The 21568-nt window shown below is 40.7% G+C and overlaps 1 protein-coding gene across 1 annotated transcript in view; it reads right to left on the reverse strand.

Moving 5' to 3' along the window:
- The window catches only part of rnf43 (ring finger protein 43), a 70073-nt gene that overhangs the window by 24100 nt on the left and 24405 nt on the right, over positions 1-21568 (reverse strand). Inside the window, exon 2 of the mRNA XM_072446673.1 lies at positions 7410-7523. Coding sequence (XP_072302774.1) covers positions 7410-7523 — 114 coding nt within the window. The remainder of the gene's footprint in view (positions 1-7409; positions 7524-21568) is intronic.

A 21568-nucleotide genomic window follows, 5' to 3' on the forward strand; every position in this document is an offset into this window, starting at 1 on the left:
GCAAGTCAATCAATCAATCAATCAATCAATCAATCATATCACAATGTTTTAGAGCTTAGATTGCAATTTAGGTTTTTCACACAATTCAGGCAGTTAGCATCTTTTGTGTCGCATTCACAAAACCAATTCAAGCAGACTTGGTAAAGTTGGGAACCAAAGTTGCAACAAGTATCTTCCTCTGTGCAGAAAGGCCCCTCTTCCCATCACCTGTAGAGGCGCTGTGCACAAATGAACTGAACCAGCCAGGAAAACTAATTCTAATTCTAATCAAAAGTGTATCGTGAATGCACCATTATCTATACATTAAGAGGTAACTCGAGCCATCTGCTCCTCCTAAGGATTCACACTTTACTGCGGTTGATTAAATCTACCTCTTACTCACTCAGGACATAACAGAAACTGACCAATTGGAGTGCGTGGTTAAAAGCGTATGTGTTTGAACATTAAACAGAATAACACTCATATTGACAACAGATTACTATTCTATACAGGATGTGAGAATACAAAAATGGTGACCTGAAAGCCCGGTCAACTTTTACTGCAGACGCTTCAAGCACAGATCAAAGAAATGTAAACCAATCTGTCAAGACATTGAAGACATTCGATCTCTGGAATAACAGGAAGAAAAGACCTGACCCAGAGCGGAACTGAAAAACTGAAAACTGAAATTCACAAGTGTCCCTGAACGCCTCACAAGGTTTTAACTAAGTGACCTGTTGAGTGGGAAGTCGAAAAACACAGTGACAGGTGTTAATTTGTAGGATGTAGTACAAATATGGACATTCAGTTTGACCAATTGTTAAATGTCTTTGAGGGCCAGGACTGTCTTACATTGAGGAATAATAATAGGAACAAAATCAGTGATCTTCAAACAGTGATCTTTAAGGATTTTCCAAAATGTCCATTGTGTACTTGCTGCTTTTTGCATTGAGTCAAAGCTAAAAAAACCCTTTTCCAGATGTTCTGCCATTTTAACTTGTCTCTGATGTACTAAAGTCATTGGATGCAGCTTCCAAAAGAGCAGAAGCCTCCAGACACAAAAAACATTGTCGTGAACAAAAAGATTTATGACACTTCACAGGGCTTTCCTTGTTTTCAAGTTCCTTCTGCCAAAGTTAAGCTATAACTGTAAAACTATCAAGGAATCACATGAGATCAGAGCTGTGAAGGATTTGCTTTACAGTAACAAACCGCTTTCACTTCATCACGAATATCGTTTTTAATTCACAACCAGCAAACAGTCGAGGAGTTCATTCGGAATTGTTCTGGATGTACTTTTGAACACTTTTGTCACTTTCCCTGATGTCGCCAGGATCACGTCTTCGCGCACCTGCTGCGCTGTCTCCCCAGAGTAAACAGCGGGGCTCCGTGTCGTGAACAGATCTGTGGCGTAAATGCTACGCTTAAATGGGCGATGAAGCAAATCGCCGAGTTGAGAAAGTTTCACTGTGGCTTTTCTCATAGCGAGTAAGTCATTTTTCTTGAGATTTGATTGGCTGAATATTCCCATTGCTTTTTATGAGGCTCAGGGGCGATTTTCCAACAGCCCACACCGTACGTTGAAAAGAGACACAAAGAGACATCTGCAGACAAAGTATCATAAACTAATCATGATGTAACATAATTCTGAACAAATTAAATCGTGTTTGGACAAAAATATTGTGGAATACCATTTTTTATAATTGGCTGATTGACAGGAGGGGCGTCGGTCTATCGCCCTTAATGGACCAGCTGCCACTGATCATGTGTATGATTATGGTTATGATTATGGTTTGTTGGTTATGTTGTTAGCGTGACTAGCATTGTGGGATATTTATATTTGCCCAAGCAGCAGACTCCACGTTGTGACATTTCCCTTCCCAAGCTGTTGGTTTCATCCCAAGGTCTCGGACATGCTTACATTGTGCTGTTTCCATCCATCCATCCATCTTCTGCCGCTTTATCCGGGGCCGGGTCGCGGGGGCAGCAGTCTGAGCAGGGACTCCCAGACTTCCTTCTCCCCAGACACTTCCTCTAACTCCTCCGGGGGGATCCCGAGGCGTTCCCAGGCCAGCCGAGAGACATAGTCTCTCCAGCGTGTCCTGGGTCTTCCCCGGGGCCTCTTCCCGGTGGGACATGCCTGAAACACCTCCCGAGGGAGGCGCCCAGGAGGCATCCGAAACAGATGCCCGAGCCACCTCAGCTGGCTCCTCTCGACGTGGAGGAGCAGCGGATCTACTCTGAGCTCCCCCCGTGTGGCCGAGCTCCTCACCTTATCTCTAAGGGAGCGCCCAGCCACACGGCGGAGGAAACTCATTTCGACCGCTTGTATCCGCGATCTTGTTCTTTCGGTCACTACCCAAAGCTCATGACCATAGGTGAGGGTAGGAACGTAGACCGACCGGTAAATAGAGAGCTTTGCCTTTCGGCTCAGCTCCCTCTTTACCACAACGGTCCGATGCAGCGACTGCATCACTGCAGCCGCTGCACCGATCCGCCTGTCGATCTCACGCTCCATCCTTCCCTCACTCGTGAACAAGACCCAGAGATACTTGAACTCCTCCACTTGGGGCAAGGACACCCCACCCACCTGGAGAGGGCAAGCCACCTTTTTCCGGTCGAGAACCATGGCCTCGGATTTGGAGGTGCTGATTCTCATCCCAGCCGCTTCACACTCGGCTGCAAACCGTCCCAGTGCATGTTGCAGGTCCGGGTTTGATGGAGCCATCAGGACAACATCGTCTGCAAACAGCAGAGATGAGATCCTGTGGTCCCCAAACCGAACACCCTCCGACCCCTGACTGCGCCTAGAAATTCTGTCCATAAAAATTATGAACAGAACCGGTGACAAAGGGCAGCCCTGGCGGAGTCCAACATGCACTGGGAACAGGTCTGACTTACTGCCGGCAATGCGAACACAGCTCCTGCTCCGGTCATACAGGGACCGGACAGCCCTGAGCAAAGGGCCCCGGACCCCGTACTCCCGGAGCACCCCCCAAAGGACACCCCGAGGGACACGGTCGAAAGCCTTCTCCAGATCCACAAAGCACATGTGGACTGGTTGGGCAAACTCCCATGAGCCCTCGAGCACCCGATGGAGGGTATAGAGCTGGTCCAGTGTTCCACGACCGGGACGAAAACCACTCTGCTCCTCCTGAATCCGAGGTTCGACTATCGGTCGGATTCTCCTCTGCTGTTTTATGTACCAAATAGCATGTTAGTTCAGTTTATGGAGACACAACTGTCAGTACAGATGACAGAACGAATAGATTTATATACATTTTTGACAATTAGATTAGAGACCGGTGTTAAAGGAGGTTCCCCTTAATCTCAAGGCTGGCTCCTCACAATAACTCACATTCAAACCGTGTTTGGGGAAATAGGATTTGCGTTCAGTAAAGCCAAACTCATTTTATCTCAGAGGAGCTGAATCAATACACAAGGCTTTCTCTGGAGTCAACAAGTTCAGACAGGGGCTCCCGTTCTTTGAAAGCTTTCCTTTTTGGTGCAGTTTGACTGTGGGAGATCTACCACATCCCTTGTGTGAAAGCCGCTTGAGGCTTCATTCAAAAGTATTTGAGATGCTTTTACCAGTAGTGACCCAGCAGCTTAGCAGGTTGTTCCACGGTTCTTTTTAAAAACTTTTTTACATTATCTTGGCAAATGTATCTCTATGGGCGTTTGATACGCGTGTCAACAAAGTCAAGTTTTTGATGTTTGATCACAAGTTCTATCTATACTCAATGACAGATGATGGAATTTGAAATAAAAATGTCTGCTGTAGGCTCCACTTGTTTCTAGCTCTCACATTCCATCTGAAAAGGGGACTTCAACAAATACCAGGACAAACGAGTCACAATTGACAAAAAATATAATTTGACTATAAGGGCCTTTTAGTACTGTAGATGTTTAGGTATAGTTGTAAAAAATAAGTGCATATCATCAAAATTGAGTGCATTAAAAGTTTGCTTTTTATTTTACATTTGATATAAGTCCTATTTAAAGCCTGTTCTGTGTCCATGCTATGTACAAACAGAATTTTAAATTATATCTGGTGATTAGGGCTGTAAAGACATGCTCAGTTCATTGATTAGTTGACTAAAATAGGGTGATATGTTGCGCTAGTAAAATATCTCAAAATCTGACCCCTTATCTGACTCATAATGACCGAAAACACCACAAGATCACAGGAGTTTAAACATTAACAAATATTTATACAGAAAACTAGCAAGTACCAGTTACAAGGAAGATAAAATTCACAATTTACTCCCAAACCTTAAACTAGCTATAATCATGAAATACTAATGGATTTTGTTTTACACTTTACAAATGAATCAAATATCAAAGTGCTACTCTCAGTTAAAATCACACAGTATAACACACCTGTAGGCTTTAGACATGACAGTACAGCATGAAATGGGGATGAGAGAGGGAAGGAACATGGATGGAGCCGGATTCGAACACTCGACCTTGCGGCTGGCTGCACATCAACAGCCTGTGGCACCCTCAGGTGGATGGGCACGTCGTTCCACAGGTGTGGTACATCTGCCTGAAAGGCTTTGTCCTCAGAGGGTGGGGCTTTATTTTGGGGACCTGGAGCAGGAGGCTGTCGTGGAGCGGAGAAGTCTTGAGAAGTATGTTTGTGGTGTCAGTAGTTCTTTGAGGTACACTGGTGCGCCGCTGTAGACTTAGGAGGCAGATCTTGTATTCTACACTGAACCTAGCAGGAAGGCAATGAAGGTTTTGGAGAATGAGGGTGATATGTTGGGTTTTGCACACCCTCATCAGGATTCTGGCAGCACAGTTCTGGATTGAGGCTTTTGTAGAGTCCTGACAGAGATCCCGAAGAGGAGTGCATTACAATAGTCCAGCCTGGAGGACAAAGCGTGGACCAGATCCTCAGCATCGAACAGGGAAAGTGAGGAGCAGAAATTGGGGATGATAAGGGGATGTATTTTTGGGATTTGAATTTCAATGGAGAGGTTGGGGTCCAAAGAGACTCCCAGGTTTGTGACAGAGAATGAGAGGGAGACATTGTGGCCGGCAAAACCAAATATTTTGACGGGGAAGGACTGAAGTTGGTCTGGAGTCCAGATGAGAGGGAATTGATTCTAGGCATTCCAAGTCTTCTACTTTCTGCATTCACAGTAAATCCTTCTCAATATCTCAATAAGGACTCCATCAACTGATGAATAAACCACTGAAGACCGACAAGTCTACTAGTGATACAAATAGTTAAAAATATTACTATCAGTAGAAAAAATATATTTGTTTAGTTATACTGTTAGTAATAGTCTTGATAGATAGATAGGATGGATATGATAATGTAGATAGGCATATAAATAATTTGATATTTGATATTGTAGTTTGACATTATCCTTAGCACATTTTAGTCTATGGGCAGCTAGTTTGCATAATGATACAAGAAAGTGCTACTAAGTGCTAGAATTATTATTTTATTGTCTAAATATATATATATGTATGTATATATACTGATTTGCAAAGGCTGTGCTATGCGAAGACAAAGTTTCAAAGAGCAGCAAGGAAACAAAGACCTTTTCTTAGCCATCAGAGATAATGTGAGACTGGCAATCACTGCAAATCAAGACAGGAATCTGACACATCCCTCGCCATCACGATACAGAACTCCGAAATAAAAACAAAAAACAACAATGAAACCTTATGCTTCAAGGTTTCCCAGTGTGCTTTGTTTGTTTTAAGGTCTATTCTGAGTGTGTGTGGTGCAACATGAACCCTCTGCGGCTGTCGGAGTATCTATAGATCAGTGGAGCGGGGACACGGGCACAGACGCAGAGTAAACAAGTGCAGGCCAGAGGAGAGCCCAATGCCGCACATCCAAACCATGTCGGTTCAAACGGGCCGAAACGTGGACCCCACTCAACAACAGCTGCGCCTCGAATCCCCTCAATAAATCCAGCGTGTCCCGGAGCTTTGATAGGCTCCGAGGAAGTGAGGCTGCAGGTGGCTTTAAAGCAGTTTATTGAGGCACATACTTTCCAAACAACACGACTTACTCTCCCAGCGTCTTTCCAACTCAATAAGATCAGTTCATTTCAAATTAAAATCAAAATGAATCATTACTAGCAAATATACTGTACATAGTCAAAGTCTCAAAGTCTCCCCTGTGCATTCCTGGCCAGTAGGGGATGGGATGAGACACATTTCCCACAAGACAGTAATGAGACGAAAGGAGATTTTACCGTGATATAAACAAGGTGCGTGGTCTCACAAGTTTTTGTTAATTTATGTTTTGCCGTCATCGGAGAACTGGACTAACTGGTGGACTAAATGGGCTGTAATTTCACTGGATGTCTTGTGTTATGTGTTTTTTTTGTTTTTTCTCTCTCTCTCTCTTTGTGTTGTGTTCTATGCTCTGTGTTTTAAGTGTAAATAAAAAAATAACAACATGAACGTGAAAAGCTTAAACACTGTCAATCTGTAAATAATAAATGACCAATGAGCTCATGTGTTTCCAATGCAATTCGTTTGAGTTTGACCTGAAAAGAACTATGCAGATCATTTATCGCATAATCATCAATAAAAAAATGCCAAATAAAATTGGCCCAAACTAATTCAGTCCATGTATGTATTAAAAAGATAACAAATAACAATATATATAATAATAAAAGCCTCACTAACATACTAACAAAGGGAAAACAAAGCGTAGAGTGAGGGGAAAGCAGCTCTGTGACAGACAACATCCAACAGCCCTGGATGGAGCCGGAAACAGCTTTCTTTGTTCCACGGTGCTACTGCCGTGTTCTGTTTATGGGATAACACTGTGTTGCCATTAAGACTTTAATCAAAACAGACGCCCCCTCTCGCCCTCATACTGCCCCAGTCGCTGCACTTCCCACTGACGACAGAGGACCAGCAGGAGAAGAAAGGAACAAGGGCTAATGTGTGGGAATTTGTCCGAGCACGGTCGTCATGGCGGGCGACTCCTCAACATGGCTTTAAATTAGGGGAAAAGAAAACAGACTAAAAAAGCCGGTCGTCTAACTATACCCATGCCTGCTAATTTGCCACCACTTGAAAAAGTCTGAAAAAATAGGGGCAATTTCTAAATCACGCTAGTGTGTGTGCTAGAACAGTTAGGGATTGGGGTCAATTGTAAGACATACATTGGCTGCTGCGAGTGGACGCTATGGACATGATTTCACATTAGAGGGGAGCAAAAGAGAAATGTCTGGTTCTGACTAGCTGGGGTGGGACCAATGACAGCTACGGCCCCTCACGTCCTGAAAGCTCACTGAACAAAACGTCAAGCACCTGTCAAATACTTCCATCTCCACTTAAAAGTCCAAATTCAGCAGCGGAAGAGGGGCCGGACAAGACAGCAGCCGGGTTTATCTGTCGGTGGGCAGTGTAAAGGTCACACTGAGATGTGTACAGCATGGGACACCTACCTTATCGAGCAGAGGCAGGCAGCGCGGGACCCTACGCTCCAGTTTGACAATGGTAATGAAGTCGCTGTCCTGGCGCTCATCCTCACTGGTGTTGCACAGAGACAGAGGATGGTACTGGAAGACACAAAATAATTGGTTAGTTTGGTATAAATGTAGTTAACATATACAGCCTCAGTCAGCATTAACACTTTTCTTTCAGCATTATTTGTATTTGTACATCTTTGTGGTGGTGTGGCCCTTGCTAATGGTAAACAGTATTCTATGAAAATACATATTCTCTTCAAATTTTATGGATTAGCAAGTTCCTTTGCTACAGAGGGTGTGTCAGGAGCAGCACATCAGAGGAGCTCACCGTGAGAACTGGCTGTCCTCAGGGCTCTGTACTCAGTCAGTTATTTAGTCTTTTCACAAATTAATTTAAAATGAATGACACCAGCTTTAAAGTGAAATAGGCAGAGGACATGGCACTCATTGGTCTCCTGCATCAGAACAATGCCTCAGCTGTAGGGGTCTCGAGAACACAAAGGCCCTCCAAACATAGTGTAACACAAGTCAGCTTCAAATTAATGTGGCCAAAACCAAAGAACAGTGAGATTGTTGAGATTGTGAACAGTTTTAAATACTTTGGATGCCCAATTGAACGCCAAATTGAATGCTGAGAGTATGGGGAGACCTCAGAGACCTAAGAGGCCTCTGAGGCTAGGAATATCATGTCAGACCACTCTCACCCTCTGAACTTGCAGTTAGAGCTTCTGCACTCTGGGAAGCTCAATAGCAGGAGTGGGCAATTATTTTTTCTTCAAGGGCCCTATTTGAATCAAGGATGAGGGCATGATCATTGGCTTTTTCAAATTCTTATCATTATAAGCACTTTAAAATATGGGTTATTTAATCGATTATTTTATTATTTAATGTTATGTAATCATTACATTATAACGGACACAAGTGCAGACACACTTGTGTTACACTAAAGTTAAGAAAAAAGGAAAGTATAAGACATCATCAAAAACTTGCAGGGGCCGGACTAAAACAGGCTGCCTCAGAAAAGGTCCATTGTCAGTGCTTTGAACTTGCTTTGGTGATTACAATAATGAAGAATAATAAAAAAGATGTATCAAATAAGGCATGCAGTAAAAATAAATTAAGTTTAATAATTCGGTGAATGCCCAGGTCTGCTATGGAAGGTTCCATAGGCAACAAATTCTGTTTAAAAAAAATCTTGTTGCGACTGTTGGGGACAGTTGTAATGCAGTGGAAGGTGGCACACACGAGCTACAGAAAATAACAACTTTTTAAAATAATGTATCCCTAGTACTACTGCTTCTATTTATATCTTATGTTGTTTTCAAAGGAGCTGAAGATGCATTTCTACCTCAGTAGACAGTAAAGCTATATTCTATATTCTCTCTATATGTACACATGTCGAAATTGCATAGAGAAAATATATACATAAAAAAAAGCAGAGCAGCAAACCGATAATACAAAATTGTCTTCAACCGTTTGAACTCTTTAAGTGCTTTGATGATTTGAGCTCATAAGGTGGCCTTAACAACATTAAACCAAAGTGAGTGAGAAAGTGTTTCTGAAGTGACAGAGAGATTACAGCTGCGTTCACACCATCAGAAACAGTTGCTCCACATTAGAGCCCCTCTTCTTCAGATTCAGGCGTCAGCTTACAGTTGATATCAAGAGGAAAAACTTTGGCACCCTACAAAATCAATTACATGGAGGGCGATGCTCACTCCCACCCAAAGCCTGGAGGACTAAAAGAATGAGAGATAGTCTCAGTGAGGAACATTTGATCCCCTCTGAAAGGGAGGAAATTCAAAGCTGCTGAAAGGCAGCATTTAAGAGCTCAAGGGATAGGAGCAATGTTTGCGAGTCACAGACATGCTGTCACGAGTACGAGGAGAAGAGCGGGACAGGTCCACATCACAACACACAACTGTGTATTCATACAATACCAGCACCCAGACACCAGCAGAGCAGAGGACCCAGAGTGCAGAATCGTCCATGTCTAGTTCTGCGCCGCTTCTGTGGCTGAGTGGCGATGTGGCTTGGCTCATGGGGCTCTCACTCATCTCACCCAACGGAAATCTCTAAATTAAAAAGACCCAAGGGTGACATCAACAGCTGTCATCCCAGATCTGCACAATTGACCTAATGGACTGCTAAGGGCTGGTGTGTGTCTGTCAGAGTCTGCGACAGCAGAGGAAGATGGAAGCACATGTGAGGATGGCAGAATAATATTCACTGTTCTTCACAGTCCCAAAAAATTATGATATATATATATATATATATATATATATACTTATATATATCAAAGTGAATTTCTACATTATGCAAAAACAACTGGATTCATGGATTCAAATGTACTCCACAGTCTTCCCACAGTGGTGCAGCTGAATCCAGACATACTGACACAGTAAGCGGAGCGTCCTGCAGCATGACACCCTGCGACTCCAGCCTGCTCCATCCGCCTCTCTGCCAGCTGCCTCTACCACTCCACATTTTCTAGGCTCAAATTAAAGGCCTCCAGTCGAACTTGGCCCTTAAAGAAGAAAGTCACAAAAAATATCCTTTAATGACACCATGACCTCTGCTCTTTTTTACGTATTTACGGGAAATATCAAAGAGAACCTTATTCCGTCTTATTCAGTTGGAAGAATAACTTGTTTTTACACTCTTTTTTATGGACTAAGATTTCTAGCCTTGAATCCTACCCACTCTCTTTTCAAAGCTTGACATAAATCCAATAGGATACATGTGGCGTAAGTATAGCTTTGGATGAACACCTGTATCATACACCTCTGTGAAATCCTGCCAAAAGTATTTTTTCATAAGATGTTGTTTTGAGGCTCTGCAGGCAAAACTCTGGTCACAGCCTCTATGTTTTGCAAAGTGCACAAGACTAAACATTATCTTCTATTTTCGATGTGACCACGCTGCTTACAATGAGATGGCTGTGAACGGTCTCTGTGCCACCCCGAGTGCCATCCACCACTTACTCATGCCGCCACTGGCTATAAACAGCTAAAGGGATCGACTGAAACATCTTCATTTAAGTTAGTTGGTGAGATGTTTTTTTCTGTTTTCTTTCTTGGTCTTATCCTTCCAGATCTTCTTTTTTATGGGCCAATAATCAGAAATAGATCATTTCTAGTTCATGTGCTGCCAACATGGAAGAGAGCCCAAGCAGTTGTATGTCAGTGTGTATTAGTGGGGAAGCAAAACAGATCTTGCACGTCTCAGCAAGCTCTTTCCTTTACCATCTGCTGAGGACCTGGGTCAAGGAACCACCGGCTGAAACGTTATTATGCAAAATCATCAAACAGATGACAAGAGGTTAAGTAACCGATGGAAGAAAGGCATCAGCATCACATGGGCTTGTTCTCTTTAATAAATCATGACCTTTCAATGTTGCCAGGTTGATTCAAATACGGGAAAAAGCCAGCCGAGCTACCTCTTTTAAGCTTCTTTGGGTTGGTGAGATTCATGTGTGTTTTAGTTTAATAAACATACAGGCAATTATGACACGTTACAGCACAACGTCCCTTAATCTTATGGCAAGTGCTACAGACACCAAGCACTAGGACAGTGATGTTTTCATCATTTGCAGGTCGTTCCAAAACCCAAATCTAGACATTATTTAATTCCTCCTACATAGAAGATAGTAAAAAAAGAAATGAAAAGAACAGTTCTAGGATTGTGCTGAAGGGTGTGCCTCTTTATTATTGACAATTTGGGATTGAATAACATTAGACTTATATTGCAATGCACAAAAGGTGGACAATGTACATAAAACAATCAATTCAATAATTTTGCAACCGACAATCCTAAGCCACCAAATACAAAAACAGTAATTTAGCATAGAAAACAGAAACAGGAGTGCATTCTGGTCGTTTTTCAAAGACATTGAATCATGGGATTCTTACTTTTATTGGTTACAGTACAATGAACAGAAATAAACTTGATGTGATGATTACACCCAGCAATATTGCCACTTCTAAAAAAGAGTAAATCAAAGTTGTTTACCTTGGCAGCCAAATGTGCCAAGAGCGTTAAAACTGATGAGATGGTTGTGTTAATAGCAGGAAAAGCGACTGCCAACCGAAGAAATTGTGATTGTCAAAAGGGAACACAGTGTGGTTCCCGAGGCAATTATGCAACATAATTTATATAATATTATCATGTGAGTCTCATTTCTGACACAAACCTTATCACCTTCAGCCCAAGAAACTGTTAAAGCTCTTAAATGGTGCATAGCGACCAGTGTGGGCGAGTTTAGCTAATGAGTGAGAACACTAATATTTATTTTTGCTAGAGGCAGCTCAACATGTGTGTGCTTGTGGACGTATCGCATGTGTGAACCGATCTCCTCCAAAGTCCTGCTCCTGGATTAGGAGCGTCTTAAGGGCTGTTTCTACCAACTGCGGCACCAGAGTTTGAATTATTTAGAAATAATCGATTCAGAATATATTTTAAGTCAAAAACAGAACTAAACCAGGGAAAAAACTGGACTAAAGCAAGACAAACCAGGACTAAAATAGGACTAAAGCAAAAACAGAACTAAAACAGGACTGAAGCAAGACTATAACAGAACAAAGATTAAAACAGGACAAAAGCTACAGTAAAGCAAGAATAAAACAGGACTACGCCAGGGACAAAACCAGGACTAAAGCACGACTAAAAAAAAGAATAAAGCAAGAATAAAACAGGACTACACCAGGGACAAAACCAGGACTAAAACCAGACTAAAAAAAGAATAAAGCAAGAATAAAACAGGACTACACCAGGGACAAAACCAGGACTAAAACCAGACTAAAAAAAGAATAAAGCAAGAATAAAACAGGACTACACCAGGGACAAAACCAGGACTAAAGCAAGACTAAAAAAAGAATAAAGCAAGAATAAAACAGGGGACAAAACCAGGACTAAAACCAGACTAAAAAAAGAATAAAGCAAGAATAAAACAGGACTACACCAGGAACAAAACCAAGACTAAAGCACGACTAAAAAAAGAATAAAGCAAGAATAAAACAGGACTACACCAGGGACAAAACCAGGACTAAAGCAAGACTAAAAAAAGAATAAAGCAAGAATAAAACAGGACTACACCAGGAACAAAACCAGGACTAAAGCAAGACTAAAAAAGAATAAAGCAAGAATAAAACAGGACTACACCAGGAACAAAACCAGGACTAAAGCAAGACTAAAAAAAGAATAAAGCAAGAATAAAACAGGACTACACCAGGGACAAAACCAAGATTAAAGCAAGCCAAGTCTAGATAGAATATCATTATCAGGGTACTCAAAAACAATATTGAGATATACATTATTGTTTATGACCCACTCCTATATAAAATAAAATTATGGCCCATTCTTCAAATGACTATCCAAAAACAAACAGAGGATCTTTTTATGGCAATGTTCATAAGATGCACTTTGTTATGTGTAGTTTACAGACGAGGGCAAGGTCTTTTCAGATTTCAATGAGACTAGGTTCAATACAGGGCTGTTAAGGAACTCATAATTGGTTATAACTTCCACACCCAATACTTTGGGTTTTTCAAAGGTCATAGCAGTCCAGGCCAAATAAGAGCACAGAGCTCCTAGATGACACAGATACACACTGTCAAACCACACTCCTTAATCAGACAGCCTTGCATCTTGTGTAGATTTTCATGAAAGGATGCTGGCTCCAGGAGACGCCAGGTCGCCTGATGCCAAGGAAGCATAGCAGAGCTTTTTTTCCCCCCTTCTCTGTTTCTCATCATTGGAGCATCTGGAAAAGTGGCTTCTGAAGCCTCTTCACTCTTTGGAAATGAAAACGAATGATAGCATTACAGCTTTGGTCCTGTCAAAACAAAAAGCGTGTCATCTTTCCTTTGGCTTTATTGACAGTGTCAGACCCATATCCAGTAACGGTTACCACAGAGAATGACTCTGGGAAACTTGATCCCATAATGAGGCCCAAATAATTACCACTAGTCCCAAATTTGCCTGGGTGCTTTCTTTAAGTGGTAATGCTCTCCCTGACTCCAGGCCGTCAGGCTGTCTCTTTATGAAGAGGATTACAATGAGAAGAAAGACTCAAAAAATGAAGCATTCACCTGGATTAGCAAAAAAGTGTAATGTTAACAAAATGATGGTTGACTTTTGATGACATTGGGTTTGCTCTTTACGGTTCGCTCTGGACATGTGATGGAGATAATCAGGGAAATAAGATTACCTTTGGGACTTGAAAAGTGCAGCACCCTCACTACGCTTTAATCAATGCAGCACAGTTCAATTTATAGTAACGACACAAATAATACAAATATAATAATCAAAGTATTTACTACCTGAAGAGAAAGTGTAATGTGAACTGAAATTCTCCAATAAATCTATAACAGCTAACATGGCAACTTTTATATTTGCATTCTAAGGTGGACCTCCATACATTTACTTAGCCATTGCCAAACACAAATCACCAATAAAAAACAAGCAGTAGTAGTAGTTTTGGCAATTGACAACAGGAAACAGTACTTGCACTCTACTACAGGACTATAGAAATATGGTGGACCACAGCAGTTTAATTTATACCCAACAATGACCACAAAACCAACATAAATAAATATTTTTTATCAGATCTGAGAATGTTAAAGAAAAATCATATTTCAATATTTTGTCTGATTATCTCTTTCTGGATACAATATTCAGATGGTATTATGACAATCTGTCAGAAATGTGCTGAAACAGGCCTGTAAACATGGTGGTGGAAGGTCAACTGTCACACAAAATGAGCAGAAATAACACATACCTACCCTGATTTGAGCAAGCACACGTTTGTTTCACTCTTTAAAAATCTCTGTCTCCTTTGAAAGGATATATTTCATTATAGATTAAATACTTACTATTTAAATTTGCGTATCTATCAATAGTTACAATCCCTTTTTCAATCAATCTCCCACCTCTACTACTGTGTACAACAACCTTTTATCAATACAATTGTATTGATGAAAAGAAAGACACAAACTTAAAACTTATCTGAAAACATCTTGGAAGTGACACCCTCAAACACAGCCTACGATACATTTCAAGGCCCACAGTTCAACGTAAACAGCGCACTTCCCTATCATAACAAGTCAGGCTTGCTAAACCAAGAGTTAGCATAGCAGTGATTTCTTTGGTCCACAGAGACGCCCTCCATGCCTCTTCTTCCACCCTGCAGTCTGGTCTCTGCTCTCTGTTCCACAACACAAGGTTGACAAAAACATATTTTTCAATGTGTCACAGACTTCTGCTTGTATGTGGAAAAAGATTAGCCCAAAGAAGGCGCAGAGGGTGTTAACAGGAAAAAAGGCATTTCAATGACGAAGGCCTTTTATATAATAACAGGTGACAACCCCATCGAGTTTTTGTTCAAGGGCAGAACAATCCTCAGGCCACATGAAGGAATAATCCCATAGAACAAACTATACATTTGTCACTGTTCAAAAAGTTGTTCAAATACATACAAATAACTACATACTATTTGTTAAGGTACACTTAACAGAACTTACGACAAAACAAATACAAAAGAACCATATCGTGCTGCCCGGTGGTGGAGTGGTTAAGGCAGCAGCACACATGCCAAGCTTCACGTGCAGCCGCAATGTCCAGAGATCCGAATCCCGGCTCTGACAATTTACTCCATGTCCTTCCTTCTCTCTTATCCCATTTTGCGTTCAGCTGTCCTGCCTAATAAAGGCATATGTGTACTGATGCCTTAACCACTCCACCACCGGGCAGCACACCTATCGCATTTCTTTAAAGTGTGGCACTGAATAAAACTAAATCAAACTTTGTGAATGCTCTTGTCTCCCTCACACACCACGGAGTTACAAGCACATCCCCAGAGCAAAAAGCAACAAGCTCACGTCAAGTTAAGGCTCGATCTTTATCTCTGGTGAAAATGACTTTTAGCACATTCACAACCTTTATACAGTTTATATTGTGAACGCAGTGCTTTTGTGGCTAAATCAAACCACTGCACGCTGTCTGAATCTAATTGTAATGTTATTGATAACAAACCTGGAAGAAAAAGTATGTATGATACGTATTTGACTTTGACATTTGAAGAAGCTGTGCACACACTGTAAAATCATGCATGTGAATAATAGCAATGGCCAAAGGTTTTTAGACCCTGGGTGTCAGTTTAAACTAGTTTGCAGTTTGAAAACCAGGTACACAGGTAACATAATACAAATGAAATAATTCACATTAAAAATAAACATGGAAGTCGAAGGTGTTGAAACAGTTGTCACTCTGTGCTGTCAATATATCTGTGGCCACACCTAAGTAGTTAAATCACAACTTGATTAAATATTTTAGAAGCTGTAAAACTAGTGCAGTCACAAAACTTGGCATAGTAGAAGCCAGTGTACAAAATGTTAGATGAAGCCGTTTTCCACGACAGCAGAAGGAACTCAGTGAGGCAGTAACAGGTGCTTTTTTTTAACACACCAGCACATAAAACATAAAACAAGAAACTACACTGCTCTATTATTTGGTTATTACATGCCACGTCTCACCCCAAACATCAATATTTGGGGAGGTAAAGGTAAAGAGTAAAGAGGAGTCTACATAAAATCAAGACAGAAGAAACACTTATCTTAGCTATTGTTAACCAGGTTAAAATAGCACAACAAGAAAATATTCATCTAGATCAGGTTTATTGACATTCACCAATTAGACTTAAGTCAAGAGGTCAGTTACAATTACTTGAGCAATGTTTTGAAGAAATTGTACTTTACTTTTACTTCAGCTTGAGTTATTTGATTCATTTGTTCATTAATTACATTTAGTATAACTCTAAACTGTTTTGTTACTCTTTCCATTGTAAGTCTACGGGACAAAAGCTGTGTGTGTCCAACATTGAATCATTTGTGTTTCTTATATGCTTCAAATATGATCAGTTTTGGCATTTTGTGTGTATTCTTTGGAAAGTCCAGAATCTGTGCATTATTAATACTTTGTCTGTTTATAATTCATACATCAAAACTATTACTCAGTACTCAAGTATATTTTCTAAATACCTTTACGCTTACTTGACTAATTATTTGGGATCCCACCTTTTATTTCTACTTGAGTACACTTGACTACAACTGAAGCTTTTTCTACTATTCTACTTGAGTAATATTAATTTCAAATGTTACTATTACTTAAGTCTACATTTTGTTTACTCTTCTTACCTAAAAATGAAGACTATAATTCACTGAGGGTAATTAAGTTTGCTTTTACATTCTATAAAAGTCCCTGTTTTGACTTGTTGATGTTGAGCACAATTGATATGTCACTTCTGCTGTGAGATGCCCAGTAAAACCTCAGTACTGGTTTATTGGATCTAGGCTTAGGCTGATACCATAAATAATTTCCCTCAAGTATGTATTGAAGCATACCCATCCGCCCGTCTGCACTGACAAAATGACTCAATTTAGACTTCCTCTTTCACAACATGATCCTGCTAACATCTGCACTCACGTATGTTGGCACAGGTTTGAAACAAAAATGATTTAACATCATCTTTTGGCTCAAAACGTATAGACTACTGGCAATATGTGAGCTGAGAGCTTTTCTTTAATACAATTCAATTATTACAAAAACAACACATCTCCCCGTTAACTACAAACCCACTTCAACGGGAATCCCATCTTCATCCGTCGCCAATGCAGGAGAAAAGCGCTCATAAAAGCAAAGAACAAGTAAACACAACAACTAAATGAAGGCTTTTCCATGTTATTTTTACTCTTCCCTGATGTTAATGTGGTTACACAGCTCTGGTACACACATGTCAAATCCTTAGCAACCCAACAGTAAATAGGCAAAAACACATCAGCAAAAAACCTCTGTGATGTGGCCGCCGAGTGCTTGCAACACACCTTGTAATTGGCAGTATAATTGTTTTCTTTTTGTGGCAGTATTTCACCCCGGCTTTGAGGCGGGTTGTTGAGGAAGGCTGATTTATGGTCAGGAAATGTGCTGAGAGCTTTTCAAGACGCGTTGGTGCAGATGTTTTGGGGACATTTGTGAGTCTGAAGATCCACCTGACAATAACACAAAATGGCAGAAGGAAGACAGTGCAGCGGTGCCCAACCTGCGGTCCGTGGGCTATACAATAAATATATATATATATATATATATATATATATATTTTAGTTGTCCTCTTGTTTTTCCCTGTTTCACGATGAAACTTTAGTGCAAATGAATCTGATGAAGAGCAAACATGAGCACTAACATTTAGCCTATATCCGCACTCTAGCTTTGTTTTAGCACCAACATGCTGCAACGGTCTGTCACGTTGGGCCAGAAATAATGAAATAATGCAAAACTAAGAAATGTTCTCTGCCCCATGCACCTTTGGGCCCAGGTCAGTGCTTTCATGGTCTCTTCTAACAAAATCTCACCAAAATAAAACTGAAATCTTAAATAATACAAAAACATCAACAATCACATTCTGAAAACTACTTTATCCATTTCATCATATTGGGATATTCTGTGTCAGCCAGATGAGAGGCTTTCCAGTAAAAGTATTTTGCACGCTACAGTGATCAGAAAAGGTGTACAAACATGCCGGAGCAATAATAATAAGTGAGAATAAGTATTTGTCAGCTCTCAAGAATGGACAGCCTAAGCTCCACAACTCCAGGTGGGTTTTATTTAATGACGTGAGTATATTAAAACATGTCTATAGTAAATAGAAATAAATGATGAAAATAAATGATAAGGGCAGATTCACGTTCAAACAAATGATAACAGCATACATTTAAGAAAGTTCGTGTTCAAAATTCCCCATTGGTGGGAGCTGACGTTCGTCTTGCTGCTCACTTCTTTCTTGTGTAAATGTGGAGTTGTGTGTGAAGTTTGTAGTATGGGATGAGGGCTGTGGTGGGGGCTGTGGGGTAAACATTGCTGAGGCGTGGGCACAAAGCCAGCAGCGTGGAGCTCCTCGAGAATGCCATGGAAAAATGAGACAGTGGAATGCAGACTACTCTGAGCAGTGTAAACAGGAGTGTACTGCCACAATGCTTTGAAGTTGCAACGCTCCCTCCCCATGCACTCAGGACCCGCTGCTGTTTTATTAACACAAAATGTTTGCATACTTCTAATAGGTAAATTATATTGAAGCATTTCAATTTACCTGATGTGTGCTACTAAGAATATGGTACTTTGAAAATGTATTTAGTTGCAAAATACTGAAAACCTGTATTCAAACAAATTCAGAGTACTGTATTCTGAATACTTAAACGTAGAGTTGCATATTATAGTGTAAAAACACGACATGTTAAAACAACCTCATGTTTGCGGCACCATTTTATTCTGCATTAATTCATCACTGAGAAGAAGAAAAATCACCATAAAAGCGTGTATTTTCAATTCATTTTATGTAAACTAATGTATATTAGCAGTTCGAAGCTTTTCTCTTTGAAGAAAAGATCAAGTATTGCCATATCAGAGCTGAATTTAGAGCATCTGATGGAGCTCTAATTGTTTTTTTGTCGGGACCACAGATGCATGGACACATGTGAACACATGCTCCACACACATGCTGCAGATCTACACCCGTAACACGGCAGCATGCTCCCGGCTCGCACCTGCTCGCTCACTGGGCTCTGGTCAGCTCTTCCGGACGCCTGCTTGGTTTCCTCTAGACCCGCCTCCCACCACTCCCTCAACCGGCTTCAATATGGTCTTTCATCATCTTTGTTAAGCACGCCGCATTGATATCAGGCTAAGAATGTCTGCACTGTAGACAGTAGACACGCAGGCACCGGAGGTTCCAGCTAAGCGTCTGAGCTGAGGAATCCACTGAAGTGGGCAGGTAAACACTGGTGCCATTTGGAACAACTCCTGACCAGGCTGTAGTGTAGTGTCAGATGAGAGTGGTTTCAGCTTTTTGTTTTCTATTCATGTCAAGCAAATTGCCAATCCAGCCCGTGCAATAGGAAACTATACTTGACTGCTCTTGGTCTAAAAATCTAATTCAGTCCATTCATTCTTTAATTTTTTTCTTATGTCCTCCAGCACTCCGTCTATTACAAACTGCGTGCTTATCTTCACGCCTACACTGGCTTGTATACTGGCTTTATAACATCTGGGCACTCCAGCGCACACAGCCCGTCCATATAGATAATCATAAAAAACGTACACACTGTCTCCTCTCTTAACACTATGTATACAGTGCGTACGCAGATATTAACAAAAAGTAAAGTGGAAAGCCACTGCTGACTGCCATGGGAACCCTTTAACAATCTACCCAAAGACCTATGACTTAACTCTACAGTACAAAGATCTACGAGTGAACTCTACTGTACAAAGACCTATGAATGAACTCTACTGTACAAAGACCTATGAATGAACTCTACTGTACAAAGACCTACGAGTGAACTCTACTGTACAAAGATCTACGAGTGAACTCTACTGTACAAAGATCTACTAGTGAACTCTACTGTACAAAGATCTACGAGTGAACTCTACTGTACAAAGATTTAGGAGTGAACTCTATTGTACAAAGATCTTTAAAAATAACTCACAGACGACAACTCACAAACAACATTTATTTCCACATTATTTCTCATCAAAACTTATTTGGCGCATAATTACAGAAGAGGAGAACTATGTTGAGGCTGGTGATCCGGACTTAGAGTTCCTCAGACAACAACACACACACACTTCCACCGCAGGAGGAACATTAAGGCATCGTACTTCCGACTTGAAAGGGGCTTTGCCTTTGAGCACTCTTCCGTTCCTCTGCTGCTCTCCCTGGGATGAGAGGTTGGAGCGCCGGAACAGAGTGCGTGGCCTGTCATCATATGTAATCTGTAAAATTGGTACTTGTGTGCCTGTGCTTGGGTAGGTCTGCTAAATATTCTACATACATTGCCCCAGTTTGTGATTTATGCTCTTGTCAATACCATACTGCGGCCGACCTCCTCCTCAGGCCAGGACCTTGGGCAAAAGGCTTTAAGGTACGACCGCTAAACCTCCCTTGGGCCAAGTGTCCTCTCTTTAACCTGGATACTGTCTGGCCCCTGCAAAAATATGTGGCTGCTTTTCAGGACATTCTTGGCAAGGACATTGAAAGCCTCACAACTCAATCACAAGAATCTAAGCGTACATTTTCTTGGTAAACAACTTAAAAATGTAAAAGAAAAGAATAACACATTTAAATAAAACGTCCTTTTGATTTCTACCGCTCTGACAGATGACTGCAGCTCTTTGAAACAGTTCTTTTGGAGCTGTTTTGGTAATTTCCTGTAGATTCTCTTCTCAAACACTGCTCTATTATTCAGAATTTGCTAACAATCTGCTAGATTTATTATGCGTTTCTGAATGATAAGTAGTAAAAGACATGTTTAAGGTACTTGAATTTCACTACCTACACAAAGGAAGATGGTTTTACCTAATGTTAGAAATAGGCAACGTGAGCATGTGCCACTGGGAGAGCTGAATCCAAGCATAGAAACCTATTCTTCTGCAGATTCTATTCAACAAGGACTTGCGATTGCTCCGTTCAAGTTCAAATAAGGTCCAATGCTATTTATTTGGAGATTGTCAACATAAAAAAGGAAAACGATTTTCTCATCAACTTTGTAAACACTGTTCTAGACATAATAAATTGAATCATATTACCATATATCTATCATTGCACAAGGAACACATCACTGACTGGAATTTTCTTCATACATAATAATTATGAAGCAGGTCTGACAGCTTTTACCCAAGTTAACTGAGCATAATGGTGGGTAATGTAAGGACTGCGACGCATCCTTATAACCGACACTCTTATTTAAAGTGCAAATGACATGTTCTCAGTTTTTTTTTCTAATTATTACTTTGTTTGGTGGGATAGCACCTGTGGTAAAAATGTATCATAGTTAAGTAGTTATCATAGTCAAGTGACAGTTTGTGAAGAAGAATTGACAAATGAAAGTTCAAAAATACAGGAAGTAGTGCTGAGTTATAAAATCCTTGTCTATGTCATCAATAAGCGACATTTCATCAACAACGCAAGGGACAATTTACACACAACTGACACGTTTTGACAGTTTAAAGATAATTTAACAAATAGAGGTGTTATCAGGTATTATTATTTGTCAAATCATAACATAACTAATATGTAATTTAAATGGATTTCT

This window comes from Eucyclogobius newberryi, unplaced genomic scaffold (assembly GCF_026437365.1).
Source record: "Eucyclogobius newberryi isolate DKJ021-1_F unplaced genomic scaffold, fEucNew1.0.hap1 SCAF_15, whole genome shotgun sequence".
Lineage (NCBI taxonomy): Eukaryota > Metazoa > Chordata > Actinopteri > Gobiiformes > Gobiidae > Eucyclogobius > Eucyclogobius newberryi.